The sequence below is a fragment of the Heptranchias perlo genome, chromosome 44 (assembly GCF_035084215.1).
Source record: "Heptranchias perlo isolate sHepPer1 chromosome 44, sHepPer1.hap1, whole genome shotgun sequence".
Classification (NCBI taxonomy): domain Eukaryota; kingdom Metazoa; phylum Chordata; class Chondrichthyes; order Hexanchiformes; family Hexanchidae; genus Heptranchias; species Heptranchias perlo.
The window spans coordinates 7,287,800-7,303,728 of record NC_090368.1 but is presented as its reverse complement, the minus strand read 5'-3'; the positions used below and the strand labels follow the sequence as shown (position 1 = coordinate 7,303,728).

The window sequence follows — 15,929 nt, the reverse complement described above, 5'->3', positions numbered from 1 at the left end:
CTCTTAGCCGACTCTGCTCCAGTTCGAACAGTCCCAGTCCCAGACATTTTCATAGTGAATCTGCGCTGTACGCTCTCTCCGGCCTTAATAATGAGGAGCCCAAAACTGCGCACACAATTCTTAACTGTGGCCCTGACCCTCGCCTTGTATAAATTTATCATTTCTTGTAGGGCACTGAGGTTAACTGTTGTGCCCTGTCTCAGGGGGTCTCTCTCTCTCTCTCTCTCTCTTATCTCTGAGTCAGAAGGTCCTGGGTTCGAGCCTCTCTCCAGAGACTTGAGCCCCATAATCCAGGCCGGACGCTCCCGGTGCCGGTACTGAGGGGGTGCTGCACTGCCGGAGGTGCCGTCTTTCGGATGAGACGTTAAACCGAGGGCCCCGTCTGCCTCTCTCGGGTGGATGTAAAAGATCCCACGGCCACTATTGGAAGAAGAGCAGTGGGGGGGGAAGTTCTCCCCGGGGCCGATATTTATCCCTCGACAAACATCACTAAAAAAAAACCAGATGATCTGGGTCATTATCACATCGCTGTTTGTGGGATCTTGCTGTGCGCAAATTGGCTGCTGCGTTTCCTACATCACGACACTTCAAAAGTAGTTCGTCGGCTGTAAAGTTCTGAGTTCTTAACTGGGCGTAGGGATCGATACGAGAGACGATGCAGAAGAAAATCAGTAAGATGGTCCCAGGGATGAGATTTGATACTGAGGAGAGATGACAGAAACTTGGGTTCTTTCCATTGGAACAAAGGTTATGAGGGGTTAAACGTTTTGAGAAGAGGAATAAATTTCAGATTGTCACCAAATGATCGACGTGAGGGATTTTTATTTTACGCAGTTTTTGTTTCATTCGTTCGTAGGATGCGGGCGTCGCTGGCAAGGCCGGCATTTCTTGCCCATCCCCTAGTTGGGACAGGGAACGTTCGAGCAGAGGCACCGGGGGAAATCAGACTCCAGACTAGATTTCAAAAGGGAAACGGCTAAATGAAAAATACAAATTTGAAAGGGAATGGGGCGAAGGGGACAGGGGCGATGAGCCGAGTGGCCTCGTCCTGCTCTCCATGCCGAGAGGGGAAAGTGACGCATTTATGATATCTGTACAAATCAGGCTGCCAACATTTCCACTCAGGTTCGAGAGAGACTGAAAGGTCTCGTTGCAACACAGAACGAGAGGTCTCATTTCCTGACATCTCCCCTCCGTGTCCAGCGACGCAGACGTCCTGTGTACCGACCGTCTGTCAATTCCTGGAAGGGGGGGCAAAGTTTCTTCAGGACGGGAATAAAGTCTCTGAGTAATCTCTCGCCAGTCAATGATTCCAGGACTCGTGCGTGGGAATAAATCCTCCCAAGAGTTGTGCGTTCATGAGAAATCGCCCAGCTATCCAGACGGTACTGGGAGTGAGTTACAGGCTGGAATCTAATCGAGGGGTTCGGGGGGTTTATATATAGAATGACAGATACCCGGGAGTGAGTTACAGGCTGGAATCTAATCGAGGGGTTCGGGGGGTTTATATATAGAATAACAGATACCCGGGAGTGAGTTACAGGCTGGAATCTAATCGAGGGGTTCGGGGGGTTTATATATAGAATAACAGATACCCGGGAGTGAGTTACAGGCTGGAATCTAATCGAGGGGTTCGGGGGGTTTATATATAGAATAACAGATACCCGGGGGTGAGTTACAGACTGGAATCTAATCGAGGGGTTCGGGGGGGTTTATATATAGAATAACAGATACCCGGGAGTGAGTTACAGACTGGAATCTAATCGAGGGGTTCGGGAGGTTTATATATAGAATAACAGATACCCGGGAGTGAGTTACAGGCTGGAATCTAATCGAGGGGTTCGGGGGGTTTATATATAGAATAACAGATACCCGGGAGTGAGTTACAGACTGGAATCTAATCGAGGGGTTCGGGGGGTTTATATATAGAATAACAGATACCCGGGAGTGAGTTACAGGCTGGAATCTAATCGAGGGGTTCGGGGGGGTTTATATATAGAATAACAGATACCCGGGGGTGAGTTACAGACTGGAATCTAATCGAGGGGTTCGGAGGGTTTATATATAGAATAACAGATACCCGGGAGTGGGTTACAGGCTGGAATCTAATCGAGGGGTTCGGGGGGTTTATATATAGAATAACAGATACCCGGGAGTGAGTTACAGACTGGAATCTAATCGAGGGGTTCGGGGGGTTTGTATATAGAATAACAGATACCCGGGAGTGAGTTACAGACTGGAATCTAATCGAGGGGTTCGGGGGGGTTTATATATAGAATAACAGATACCCGGGAGTGAGTTACAGACTGGAATCTAATCGAGGGGTTCGGGAGGTTTATATATAGAATAACAGATACCCGGGAGTGAGTTACAGGCTGGAATCTAATCGAGGGGTTCGTGGGGGTTTATATATAGAATAACAGATACCCGGGAGTGAGTTACAGGCTGGAATCTAATCGAGGGGTTCGGGGGGTTTATATATAGAATAACAGATACCCGGGAGTGAGTTACAGGCTGGAATCTAATCGAGGGGTTCGGGGGGTTTATATATAGAATAACAGATACCCGGGAGTGAGTTACAGGCTGGAATCTAATCGAGGGGTTCGGGGGGTTTATATATAGAATAACAGATACCCGGGAGTGAGTTACAGGCTGGAATCTAATCGAGGGGTTCGGGGGGTTTATATATAGAATAACAGGTACCCGGGAGTGAGTTCCAGGCTGGAATCTAATCGAGGGGTTCGGGGGGGTTTATATATAGAATAACAGATACCCGGGAGTGAGTTACAGGCTGGAATTTGCCGTTTGAAAACCAACACAGGTATATTCCCTGGGCGACAGCCAATTGTACATGGTCTCAGTGCCCCCCTGATTTTGGATGGAGGAGGTGGGGGGATAGGCCAGCCGGGGGGTTCACACTCCTATCTGACGACTGCTACTGAGCGGCACGTGGACATTGTACGGGGAGAGGTGGGGTGGGGTGGGGAGGGGTTGGCTACGATGCCTTTCACAGTCGAATAGCCCTATGTGGCCATCACGAGGCGAGTCGGCTAGGATGCACTCCGTGGTCAAACAGCCGACCACACTGTCCCACGGAGAAACGGGGAACTTCACAAATGTAATCGAGGGTCGCCGATAACCCGGAACCCAAATGACCCCCCTCCCCCCTGCCTTTCCTCCCCAGGCTGAGCCGACAACTTCGGGGAAGGGGCAGGAGGAGAAAAAGGTGGGGAGGGGAGAAGGGAAATCACACCCACCAGCCCTTCGATCTTCAGTTGAGCACGAGAACCGTCCGCACAGCCCGGGGTTGCCAACTCTGGCGGGACGTATTCCTGGAGATTTCATCACGTCCTCCAACTGCCCCGCCATCGGTCGCCCGTCGCGTCCATCCTCACGGGGCCCCCCCGCCTTTCCCACGGCCAACTGGAGAGCAAAAAGACTTTGCTACCCGGTTGGAACATAGAATCACAGAAAGTTACGGCACAGGAGGAGGCCGTTCAGCCCATCGTGTCCGTGCCGGCCGAAAAAGAGCCACCCGGCCTAATCCCACTTTCCAGCTCTTGGTCCGTAGCCCTGTGGGTTACGTAGTGCACATCCAGGTACTTTTTAAATGAGTTGAGGGTTTCTGCCTCTCCCACCCTCTCGGGCAGTGAGTTCCAGACCCCCACCGCCCTCTGGGGGAAAACATTTCTCCTCAGCTCCCCTCTAATCCTTCTACTTTAAATCTATGCCCCCTGGTCACTGACCCCTCTGCTAAGGGAAATAGACCCTTCCTATCCACTCTATCTCGGCCCCTCATAATTTTATACACCTCAATTAAATCTCCCCTCAGCCTCCTTTGCTCCAAAGAAAACACCTCCAGCCTATCCAACCTTTCCTCATAGCTAAAATTCTCCAGCCTCGTAAATCTCCTCTGTACCCTCTCTAGTGCAATCACATCTTTCCTGTAATGTGGTGACCAGAACTGTACACAGTACTCAAGCTGTGGCCTAACCAGTGTTTTATACAGTTCTAGTATAACCTCCCTGCTCTTATATTCTATGCCTCGGATAATAAGGATGATTCTTAACTGTTAGTCAAACGACCTTTTCTTTCCCATCTTCAACACTTTTATAACCAATAAACAAAAGTGTTGAAAGAAATGTTTTTTTAAACGCCCCTATGATTTTTTTCCTGCGTGTTTTGCTCGCAGCAGTGTCCTGGAAATTAAGCATCGATTCCTGCAGATCCAGGATAATACCTAGCAAGTCTGGGATTCCCATTTGAATGGATGTCAAAAGGTGTCCCCCAGCATCTCCGAGATGTCAGCCCTGGCTCAGTGGGCAGCACACTCTTGCCTCGGAGTCAGAAGGTCGTGGGTTCGAGCCCCCGCTCCAGAGACTCGAGCTCATAATCCAGGCCGACACTCCCAGTGCCAGTACTGAGGGAGTGCCGCACTGTTTTCCGGATGAGACGTTAAACCGAGGGCCCCGTCTGCCCCTCTCGGGCGGATGTAAAAGATCCCGTGGCCGCTATTGGAAGAAGAGCAGGGGGGAGTTCGCCCCGGTGTTCTGGGGGCCGATATTTATCCCTCAACCAATGTCACCAAAAAAAACCAGATGATCTGGTCATTTATCACGTTGCTGTTTGTGGGATCTTGCTGTGCGCAAATTGGCTGCCATGTTTCCCACATTACAACGGTGACTACACTTCAAAAAGTACTTAATTGGCTGTAAATCGCTTTGGGACGTCCTGAGGTCATGAAAGGCGCTATAGAAATGCAGGTCTTTTACTGGCTGAGGGCCTGGAGTAATTCTTCTCCCATTATGATTTTTTAAAAATTGCGGACATTTATTAAAACTGTTTTGACACTTCAATGTAACCAAAACCGGATGTTCTCATTTTTAAAAAAATACGTACAAAATACAGGCAAGGACCACATGCACAAGATGTCACTCAATAAAGCACTGGTTCTGAATATCTCACAGCAATGTGTGTGTCCCAGGTCCTTAATTTGCAGTACTGTGAACAGTTCTAGTCTCCATATTATAAATAGGATATAGAGGCACTGGAGAAGGTGCAAATAAGATTTACAAGAATGATACCAGAACTGAGAGATTATAACTATCAGGAAAGGCTGAACAGGCTGGGGCTCATTTCTCTAGAAAAGAGAAAACTGAGGGGTGACCTGATAGAGGTCTTTAAGATTATGAAGGGTTTCGATAGGGTAGACATAGAGAAGATGTTTCTACTTGTGGGGGGAGACCAGAACTAGGGGGCCATAAATATAAGAGAGTCACTAATAAATCCAATCGGGAATTCAGGAGAAACTTCTTTACCCAGAGAGTGGTGAGAATGTGGAACTCACTCCCACATGGAGTGGTTGAGGTGAATAGTGTAGATGGATTTAAGGGGAAGCTGAATAAACACATGAGGGAGAAAGGAATAGAAGGATAGGGGGAGAGGGTGAGATGAAGTAGGGAGGGAGGAGGCTCGTGTGGAGCATAAACGCCAGCATGGACCAGTCGGGCCGAACAGCCTGTTTCTGTGCTGTAGAATCTGAGAGATTAATTTACATTAAGAGTACACGGGGCCTGTATTGAATGACGGAACAGGCTCGATGGGCTGAATGGCCTCCTCCTGCTCCTATGTTGGATGAGGCTCGATCCAAGCCAGCCGCAGGTCGGCTGGTATCAGTTTGATTGTCAGGAGAGTCTCCTTAGAAGGGGCCGCCTGTGCTAACACCTGTAGCTACAGGATTAATCTGCAGATCGTCAAGTGACAGTCGTGTTAACAGGGGAGCGTCAGAGGGCGAATCAAGAGGTGCCGCCTCGAGACGGTGGTCAAGGCAGCACCTGGCGGTCCGCTGGAATCACACAGGTCAGCAAGATCCCACTGTCCAAAGGGCCAGGAGACTGAATGTTAACCTCAGTGTTCCTTAGCTGAGGAGCTGTTTTTGGGGTGGGGCGGGGTGCAGGATGAAGGAAAAGGCGGAGTTCCCAGTCTCGATGGGAATCGCACGGGAACCGTGACTGTTCGCGCCGGGACGGCAGGCACAGGGCGGGATCGGGCTGGCCCGCGATGCCTCCCGCGGTCGAATACCCCGGCAGGCGAAGAACGGCCGCCTCCGGCAACCGTCGGCCGGGCTGCCGGAGTTGGCAAGCGTCTCCTCGCGGGAGAACGAGAGAGACAAAACCAAATTGGTCCCCTCCCCACCCCCGCGTAACACACGGACAACGGGACAGCCCTCCCCGAGGCCCGTTCCACGAGCTGCAGGCCCGTGGATCGGTGAGACTCTTGTTTCCTTCTCAGGCATCCTGTGCTTTGCTCTGAATACGCATCTGGTGTTCGGCCAAGTCTGGGCTGGAACTTCACACAGGCTGTCCGGTCGTTGTTGGTTCATTGAGGAGGGGAGGGGGGCGGGAAGTGGGGGGGGGGGGAGAGAAGGGTCTCTCATCAAACGATCACCGAGTTCAGATCTAAACATCCGGTAACTAGTCTCAGCTTTCTCACTGTTAAGACATCCTCAAAACAGTGCAAGTACTAACCCCCCCCCGGGGCAACGCTGAGCGTGCCTAATTGGGGTCGCTCCTTGAAAGAGCCGGCACAGGCACGACGGGCCGAAGGGCCTCCGTCTGTGCTGCATTCTTTAATTAGCCTGGGCACCGCTGGGTTAGAGAGGGGAGGGTCGAGGGGTTTGGCGGGGAGGGGGATGCATCAGCCCCTGATCCCTCCTGCAAAAAGCCGAGAGGCTGGTTGAGGTGAGGCCTAGCGTGGTTGAATAGCTCTCCTGCGCACAAAGAATTGGAGGAGGTACAGGAGGGCTGCTGGCCCAGGGGAGGGGGGGGGGCCCCAACCCCAGCAAGGGAGGGGAGGAGAATCGAATCAAATCGAGGCCGAGCGACACTCCAACCTCACAACCAATATCTTCCCCAAGGTATGAGGGGAGTAGGTTGGATTCGAGATTCCCCGTCTGGGCGGGCTCCTAAAATTGCTCTATTAACCACGTTTTGTTCAGAACTGATCAGCCTGACCCGTTCCCAATTTAACTATCGACAACCTCCAGGACAAAGCAGCCCGCTCGATTGGCACCCCATCCACCACCCTAAACATTCACTCCCTTCACCACCGGCGCACTGTGGCTGCAGTGTGTACCATCCACAGGATGCACTGCAGCAACTCGCCAAGGCTTCTTCGACAGCACCTCCCAAACCAGCGACCTCTACCACCTAGAAGGACAAGGGCAGCAGGCACATGGGAACACCACCACCTGCACGTTCCCCTCCAAGTCACACACCATCCCGACTTGGAAATACATCGCCGTTCCTTCATCGTCGCTGGGTCAAAATCCTGGAACTCCCTTCCTAACAGCACTGTGGGAGAACCTTCACCACACGGACTGCAGCGGTTCAAGAAGGCGGCTCACCACCACCTTCTCAAGGGCAATTAGGGATGGGCAATAAATGCCGGCCTCGCCCACATCCCCAGAATGAATTTAAAAACTCATTTCTTCAAAGACCCTCTCTCGAAATGATCAACATTATCACTGACCTTTCACCTCTGGCGCATGGGTTCAAATCTTGCCCTGACCGACTGGACACAAGTTCCCCCATTGGGTGCAAGGGTCCGACAATGAATCGGGTTTGGGACAGTCTGACCCCAAGTGGGCACCAACGGATGGTGTAAATCTGTACCCCTTTCGCCATTACGTTGGCAATCTCACAGGGGAGTTGAGACTTGTGTTTAAATAGGGCCTTTCATCTCCAAAACACATCTCAAACGGGGAATTATTTTCTGGTGACATACGTTGGCAAATGCCACAGGTAATTTGGGCACTGCAAGAGCGCAGAGTTGTCCTGCTTTTTGGTGGCTTTGGTTAAGGGATAAAGATTGACCGGGGAGAACTCCCCCCTGCTCTTCTTCCAATAGTGGCCGTGGGATCTTTTACATCCACCTGAGAGGGGCAGATGGGGCCTCGGTTTAACGTCTCATCTGAGAGACGGCACCTCCGACAGTGCAGCACTCCCTCAGTACTGAACCCCCGACAGTGCAGCGCTCCCTCAGTACCGACCCTCCGACAGTGCGGCGCTCCCTCAGTACCGACCCTCCGACAGTGCGGCGCTCCCTCAGTACCGACACTCCGACAGTGCGGCGCTCCCTCAGTACCGACCCTCTGACAGTGCAGCGCTCCCTCAGCACTGAGAGTGTCGGCCTGGATTATGGGCTCGAGTCTCTGGAGTGGGGGTTCGAACCCACGACCTTCTGCCTCAGAGACGAGAGAGAGAGACCCACTGAGCCATATCAGAGGATGTGGCTGATGCAGGATAATGGACAGAACTGCAGTGGGACAAGAGTTAAGGATGTAGTCAGAGAGCTTTGCTCTGGACTGACCTTGAGCAGACTCCCTATTCTCCCGCACTCCCTCTCCTTATCAAGGGAAAAGATTAGAAATTCCAAATAGCTTAACGCCCAGATATAGATCTAAATCAACACGAGTGAAGGCCGTGATTTTAAATTTAAACCAACGCCCGCTCCTTATTAAATTAATTAATTGTAAGACTTGACCGGAGAAGCTGGGGTTGTTCTCCTTAGAGCAGAGAAGGTTAAGGGGAGATTTAATCGAGGTGTTCAAAATCATGAGGGGGTTTTGAGAGAGTAAATAAGGAGCAACTGTTTCCAGTGGCAGGAGGGTCGGGAACCAGAGGACACAGATTGAAGATAATTGGGGAAAGAACCAGAGGAGGAGATGAGAATTTTTTTTAACGCAGCGAGTTGTTCTGATCTGGAATGCGCTGCCTGAAAGGGTGGTGGAAGCAGATTCAATAATAACTTTCAAAAGGGAACTGGATAAATACTTGAAGGGGAAAAATTTGCAGGGGGAAAGAGCAGGGGGGAGAGTGGGACTAATAGGACAGCTCTTTCAAAGAGCCGGCACAGGCCCGATGGGCCGAATGGCCTCCTCCTGTGCTGTGTGATTCAGAACATCGGCTGTCCTCTTGAAATATTTGATCGAACCTTGCCTCCTGCACTATCCTCACCTTCGTTTGTGGCGTCCTCTCTGGCCCCATGTTTCTCCCCCCCCGCCCCACTGAAGGCACTGATTCTCACTAAAGTACAAATCTCCACACCCTCAGCACCACACACTGCGCCTGGCGTGGATCAGTGAGTGTCACTCTCGCCTCAGAGTCAGAAGGTCGTGGGTTCGAGCCCCACTCCAGAGACTTGAGCCCCATAATCCAGGCCGACACTCCCAGTGCCAGTACTGAGGGAGTGCTGCACTGTCGGAGGGGCCGTCTTTCGGATGAGACGTTAAACCGAGGGCCCCGTCTGCCCCTCTCAGGTGGATGTAAAAGATCCCACGGCCACTGTTGGAAGAAGAGCAGGGGGGAGTTCTCCCCGGTGTCCTGGGGCCGATATTTATCCCTCGACCAACGTCACTAAAAAACAGACGATCTGCTCATTTATCTCATTGCTGTTTGTGGGATCTTGCTGTGCGCAAGTTGGCTGCTGTGTTTCCGACATTACAACAGTGACTACACTTCAAAAAAGTTCGACATTGGCTGGAAAGCACTTTGCGAGGTCGTGAAAGGCGCTATATAAATGCAAGTTCTTTCTGACTTTACTAGTTACCGTTAACAAAAAACTCTCCTGCCCCCCCCGAACCCTGCCAATTGCTCAGTTGAAACCCCACCCCTCCCTCATTCCTGCCCCACCTCCCTCTCTGATGGTAGGTCCCATGCCCAGTTAGCTGATTCCGGCCGCAATAAGCATCTCACTCCCACATCAGTGTGTGTGGAACCCGTACCCCAGTGAGAGTCAGTGTCCGTGGGACCCGTACCCCAGTGAGAGTCAGTGTATGTGGGACCCGTACCCCAGTGAGAGTCGGTGTGTGTGGGACCCGTACCCCAGTGAGAGTCAGTGTCCGTGGGACCCGTACCCCAGTGAGAGTCGGTGTCTGTGGGACCCGTACCCCAGTGAGAGTCGGTGTCTGTGGGATCCGTACCCCAGTGAGAGTCAGTGTCTGTGGGACCCGTACCCCAGTGAGAGTCAGTGTCTGTGGGACCCGTACCCCAGTGAGAGTCCGTGTCTGTGGGACCTGAACCCCAGTGAGAGTCAGTGTCTGTGGGACCCGTACCCCAGTGAGAGTCCGTGTCTGTGGGACCTGTACCCCAGTGAGAGTCGGTGTCTGTGGGACCCGTACCCCAGTGAGAGTCGGTGTCTGTGGGTCCCGTACCCCAGTGAGAGTCAGTGTCTGTGGGACCCGTACCCCAGTGAGAGTCAGTGTCTGTGGGACCCGTACCCCAGTGAGAGTCCGTGTCTGTGGGACCTGTACCCCAGTGAGAGTCGGTGTCTGTGGGACCCGTACCCCAGTGAGAGTCGGTGCCTGTGGGACCCGTACCCCAGTGAGAGTCAGCGTCTGTGGGACCCGTACCCCAGTGAGAGTCAGTGTCTGTGGGACCCGTACCCCAGTGAGAGTCAGCGTCTGTGGGACCCGTACCCCAGTGAGAGTCAGTGTCTGTGGGACCCGTACCCCAGTGAGAGTCAGTGTCTGTGGGACCCGTACCCCAGTGAGAGTCAGTGTCTGTGGGACCCGTACCCCAGTGAGAGTCAGTGTCTGTGGGACCCGTACCCCAGTGAGAGTCAGTGTCTGTGGGACCCGTACCCCAGTGAGAGTCAGTGTCTGTGGGACCCGTACCCCAGTGAGAGTCGGTGTCTGTGGGACCCGTACCCCAGTGAGAGTCAGTGTCTGTGGGACCCGTACCCCAGTGAGAGTCAGTGTCTGTGGGACCCGTACCCCAGTGAGAGTCGGTGTGTGTGGGACCCGTACCCCAGTGAGAGTCAGTGTCTGTGGGACCCGTACCCCAGTGAGAGTCGGTGTGTGTGGGACCCGTACCCCAGTGAGAGTCAGTATCTCCAGGAGAAAAGATAAAGAATTTCTAAAACAGAAAAAATGATTTTTTCTTTCAAAAAAGGTAAAGACGCATTAATTTTCTGAAACAGTTCTGATTTCCAGAAGGAGAGGGGTGTTTCTTCAGAATCGCGGACTGATGTTTGACAGAAGGACTGGACCGTTCCGATAGTCCCTCGCCTCGGTATCGAGCGCGGCCCGTTAAAGTCTCTCTGGTCCTGGGGGGGGGGGGGTCAGCGGGAAAGGCACCTCCTCTCTGAAGTCTCCTCCACAGAGGCTAGTGGCAAAATTAAAGAGCGTCCTGCGAAGTAGGCCTCAGGCCTGCACGGGTCTGTAGGGGTACTTTTCCTGGGCTGGCAGAAACCTCCAGAACAACCAGAATCGGATGAGACTGGTCAGGATTCCGGGGACGTTTGGGATCTGGAGAGGGGAGGGAAAAGAAGAGAAACACATAAGCCGGAGCAGCGTCCAGGCAATGTCAACCCAACGACCTCCTGGGCCTCCGAAGCTTCGGCAAGTCGACGGCCTCTGCGGAGCTCGACCCCCGCGACCTTCCGATTCGGGAGGGAAGAGCGTTACGGACCGAGCCAAGCCAGCACGCGGGCCGGAGACCGCTCCCCCCACTCTCAATGGCTCGGGGGGGGTGGGGGTGGGGTTAATGGTACCGACCCCATAAACCTGGTCCTCGAGGTCCAGGAGTGGGGTGCGGGGACTTGCTGCATCCAGAGCCCGTCAAGCAGGTCTTCCCGTGCAGCTCTCGTATTGAAAGCTCTCGCTGGCAGGAGCGGGCGGACTCAGCCCATACAGGAACAGGAGGAGGCCATTCGGCCCCTCGCGTCCGGTCCGTAGCCCTGTTGGTCTCGGCACGTCAAGTGCACACCCAGGTATTTTTTAAACGAGTTGAGGGTTTCTGCCTCTCCCACCCTCTCGGGCAGTGAGTTCCAGACCCCCACCGCCCTCTGGGTGAAAACATTTCTCCTCAGCTCCCCTCTAATCCTTCTACCAATTACTTTAAATCTATGCCCCCTGGTCACTGACCCCTCTGCTAAGGGAAATAGGTCCTTCCTATCCACTCTATCTCGGCCCCTCATAATTTTATACGCCTCAATTAAATCTCCCCTCAGCCTCCTTTACTCCAAAGAAAACACCTCCAGCCTATCCAATCTTTCCCCATAGCTAAAATTCTCCAGCCTCGTAAATCTCCTCTGCACCCTCTCGAGTGCAATCACATCCTTCCTGTAATGTGGTGACCAGAACTGTACACAGTACTCAAGCTGTGGCCTAACTAGTGTTTTATACAGTTCCAGCATAACCTCCCTGCTCTTATATTCGATGCCTCGGCTAATAAAGGAAAGTATCCCATATGCCTTTTTAACCACCTTATCTACCTGTCCTGCTCCCTTCAGGGTACCTTCTCGGAGGGCTGGAGGTTACAGAGGTAGGGAGGGAGAGGCGAGGGCCATGGAAGGATTTGAAAACGAGGAGGAGAATTTTAAAAACCGAGGTGCTGCAGGACCGGGAGCCGACACAGGTCAGCGAGCGCAGGACCAAGCAGGAGGAGATCTAACCAGTCTCAGTGCCGGCTGCCGCCAATTAATTACCACAATGTAGTAGTCCGAGAGCTGGAGGCCGTACAGAGTCCAGGAGGTCGAGGTCAGGACGGTTGCCACGGTCAGCGAGAACGACAGGCATTTTGTGGAGCGGGTTCGGATAATTTTAGCCTGAAAGACACAAAAACAGGTTGGACGTCAGCCCGAGCACTGATGGCCCGATTTAACACCACGGACAGGCACGGAGCGTTCCGCGGCAAACGTAGAATTTTACAAAACAGACTGTTGGGGGGGGGGGGCCATTTGGCCCATTGCCACTGTGCCCCCCCCCTCTCTCTCTGAAAGAGCTCTCCCCGGCCCTTATCCCAGACTGTTTAATCCACTTCCTTTTTGGAACCAATTCTGGATTCTGCCGAGATGGAACTTGGGCCCCCCAGTCTGTGCCTGGCTCCCCCCCCCCCGGCCCCGGCCCTGGCCCTGGCCCTGGCCCTGGCCCCCGCCTCCTCCTCCTCTCCCCCCAGGCCCCAGCCCACCCAAGCCTCCACCCCCCCCCACCCTCCCCGGGCGCTGGCCCACCCGGGCCCCCTCCCCCTTCCCAGGCCCCGGGCCTCCTCCCCCTCCCCAGGCCGCCTCCTCCTCCTCCCCCTCCCCAGGCCCCGGGCCTCCTCCCCCCTCCCCCGGCCTCCTCCCCCTCCTCCTCCCCCTCCCCAGACCCTCCTCCTCCTCCTCCTCCTCCCCAGGCCTCCTCCCCCTCCCCAGACCCTCCTCCTCCTCCCCCTTCCCAGGCCCCGGGCCTCCTCCCCCTCCCCAGGCCTCCTCCTCCTCCTCCCCCTCTTCCTCCCCAGGCCTCCTCCTCCCCCTCCCTCTCCCCCTCCCCCTCCCTCTCCCCCTCCCTCTCCCCCTCCCTCTCCCTCTCCCCCTCCCCAGGCCTCCTCCTCCTCCTCCTCCTCCTCCTCCTCCTCCTCCCCCTCCCCAGGCCCCGGGCCTACTCCTCCTCGCCCCACCCAGGCCCCAGGCCTCCTGTTCTGCAGCAGGCCCGGCCCCCAGACTCTCTCACACACACACACACACACGGAGAGAGAGAGAGGCTCGATTGCTGTATTCAGGGTGGCGCTCGCCCCGTCACGGCGGAGAGAGAGAGAGAGAGAGAGAGAGAGTCGGCTTGCGACAGTTACCAGGTCGGCCAGCGGCGAGAGGTACATGCTGATGGTGAAGGCGCTGCACAGCAGGCCCAGCTCGTTGAGCCGGAGCTCGGCGTCGGGCACCATCGTGGAAAAGTAGAAGGAGACGGCAGCCAGGACGGCAACGGCAAAGGAGACCTTGACAATCAACGGGAACTGCGGAGCGAAGGGCAGAGAGGAAGGGGTTAAAAGAAAAAAAAACCTTCAAAGCCCCCCCCCCCCGACCTCCCGGGCCCTTTCACCCATGACCCTTGACCTCCCGTGCGCCTCCCGCCCTCCTGGGCCCTTCCACCCACGACCCTCGGCCTCCGTACCCGTGGGCGACGATGGCTCCCTCGCGGTCTGGGTACCTCCAGATCAGCTCGGTGGGGCGCGCGCGCTGCGCGCGTTCTCTCGCCCCCGAGTCAGGAGGTCGTGGGTTCGAGCCCCCGCTCCAGAGACTCGAGCCCCATAACCCAGGCCCGATGCTCCCCGGTGCCGGTACCGAGGGAGTGCCGCACTGTCGGAGGTGCCGTCTTTCTACGATAAGAAATGTTGGGGGTGGGGGGAGCTCTCCTGGATCCAATAGTCCTCTCCCAACCAACCAAAAAACGGTCATTCATCTCTGTGTTTGTGGGATCTTGCTGTGCACAAAATGGCTGCCGTGTTTGACTACACGACGGTCAGCGCAATTCAAAGTGACCGCTTTGAGGCATTCCGAGGCGATATTCCTGGGGGATGTTATTCGGGAGCAAGGTTATCCCAGTTTCCCATACAGCGGGTGAAAGGGCCCCGTTAAATTGAGCCGTTGGGCTCTCCGAGGAGGGAGGCCCAGCCTGACGGAAACTAGGTGCTTAGTGAGCGGGGGATAATCACAGGGACTGATCCGTTTCCCATCCAGGGATCCTGACCCACCTCCCATCACCCAATGGGGACTCGCGGGATCCGGAGCCACATCCCATCACCCAATGGGGAAACCAAAGGATCCATTTCAGATCACCCAATGGGAGAATCCCAGGCACAGACCCACCTCCCATCACCCAATGGGGACTCGCGGGATCCGGAGCCACATCCCATCACCCAATGGGGAACCAAAGGATCCATTTCAGATCACCCAATGGGAGAATCCCAGGCACAGACCCACCTCCCATCACCCAATGGGGACTCGCGGGATCCGGAGCCACATCCCATCACCCAATGGGGAAACCAAAGGATCCATTTCAGATCACCCAATGGGAGAATCCCAGGCACAGACCCACATCCCATCAGCCAACGGGGAATCAAGGGATCTAGACTCACATCCCATCAGCCAATGGGGAATCAAGGGATCTAGACTCACGTCCCATCAGCCAATGGGGAATCAAGGGATCTAGACTCACGTCCCATCAGCCAATGGGGAATCAAGGGATCTAGACTCACGTCCCATTAGCCAATGGGGAATCAAGGGATCTAGACTCACATCCCAGCCAATGGGGAATCCGAGGGTTCCAGGCCCACATTCCCATCACCCAATGGGGACTCGCGGGATCCAGAGCCGCAGCCCATCACCCAATGGGGACCATTCCTGGGCGTGAGTCCAGAGCAGGACAAGGGTTGGGATCTTGGCACTCTATATCACCATGATACCTTCTCAGTGCTGAAGTACAGGTAGGCCAGGATGTAGCAGGTCTGGAGAGTGACGCCAATGGAGTTGACAGTCATTAAAGTCCAGTCATCCTTCAGCTGCCCGTAGTAGAGCCAGCCCAGGTTGCTGCAGAGAGAGAGAGAGAGACAAGGTTTCCAATCAATGCCGCCAACAGGCTGGAGACAAGTGACTTGACGATCCAGTTGAATTTGGAACTTGACGCCACCCAGTTGCCGTAAAAATTCAGACCCGCTCCCCTGGTGGCCCAGTGTGCAGCTGGGCCGTGTAGACTAGGAAAGTCCCAGGCTTCATTTCCGGCCTGTTCTGAATTAAGAGAGGGAGAGAGAGACACACAAGGAAGAACGTGCTTTTATATAACACCTTGTGCTGCGGGAACAGGGCCGAGACTGGATAACTCATTTCACATCGGGAGCCACACACCCAGCTGAGAGAGAGAGAGAGAGAGAGACATTCAGACAGAGAGAGAGGGGGAGACCCAGAGAGGGGGAGAGAGAAAGAGACAGACAGACAGAGAGAGACAGAGACAGAGAGAGACAGAGACAGGCAGACAGACAGACAGAGAGAGACAGAGAGAGTCCCCAAGGTGCTTCACAGGAGCGATTATCAAACAAAATTTGACACCGAGCCACATAAGGAGATATTAGGACAGGTGACCAAAAGCTCGGTCAAAGAGGGAGGTTTTAAGA

The 15,929-nt window shown here is 54.4% G+C and overlaps 1 protein-coding gene across 1 annotated transcript; it reads right to left on the bottom strand.

Annotated features, from left to right (window-relative positions):
• Window positions 1–4,803: 4,803 nt before the first annotated feature.
• Window positions 4,804–15,345, bottom strand: slc50a1 (solute carrier family 50 member 1). The gene is made up of 4 exons (XM_067976088.1): window positions 15,225–15,345; window positions 13,614–13,775; window positions 12,490–12,609; window positions 4,804–11,308 (listed from the first exon to the last, which is right to left on the bottom strand). The coding sequence occupies exons 1-4, from the start codon at window positions 15,297–15,299 to the stop codon at window positions 11,204–11,206; spliced, it is 462 nt and encodes a 153-aa protein (XP_067832189.1). The 5' UTR covers window positions 15,300–15,345; the 3' UTR covers window positions 4,804–11,203.
• Window positions 15,346–15,929: the final 584 nt, after the last annotated feature.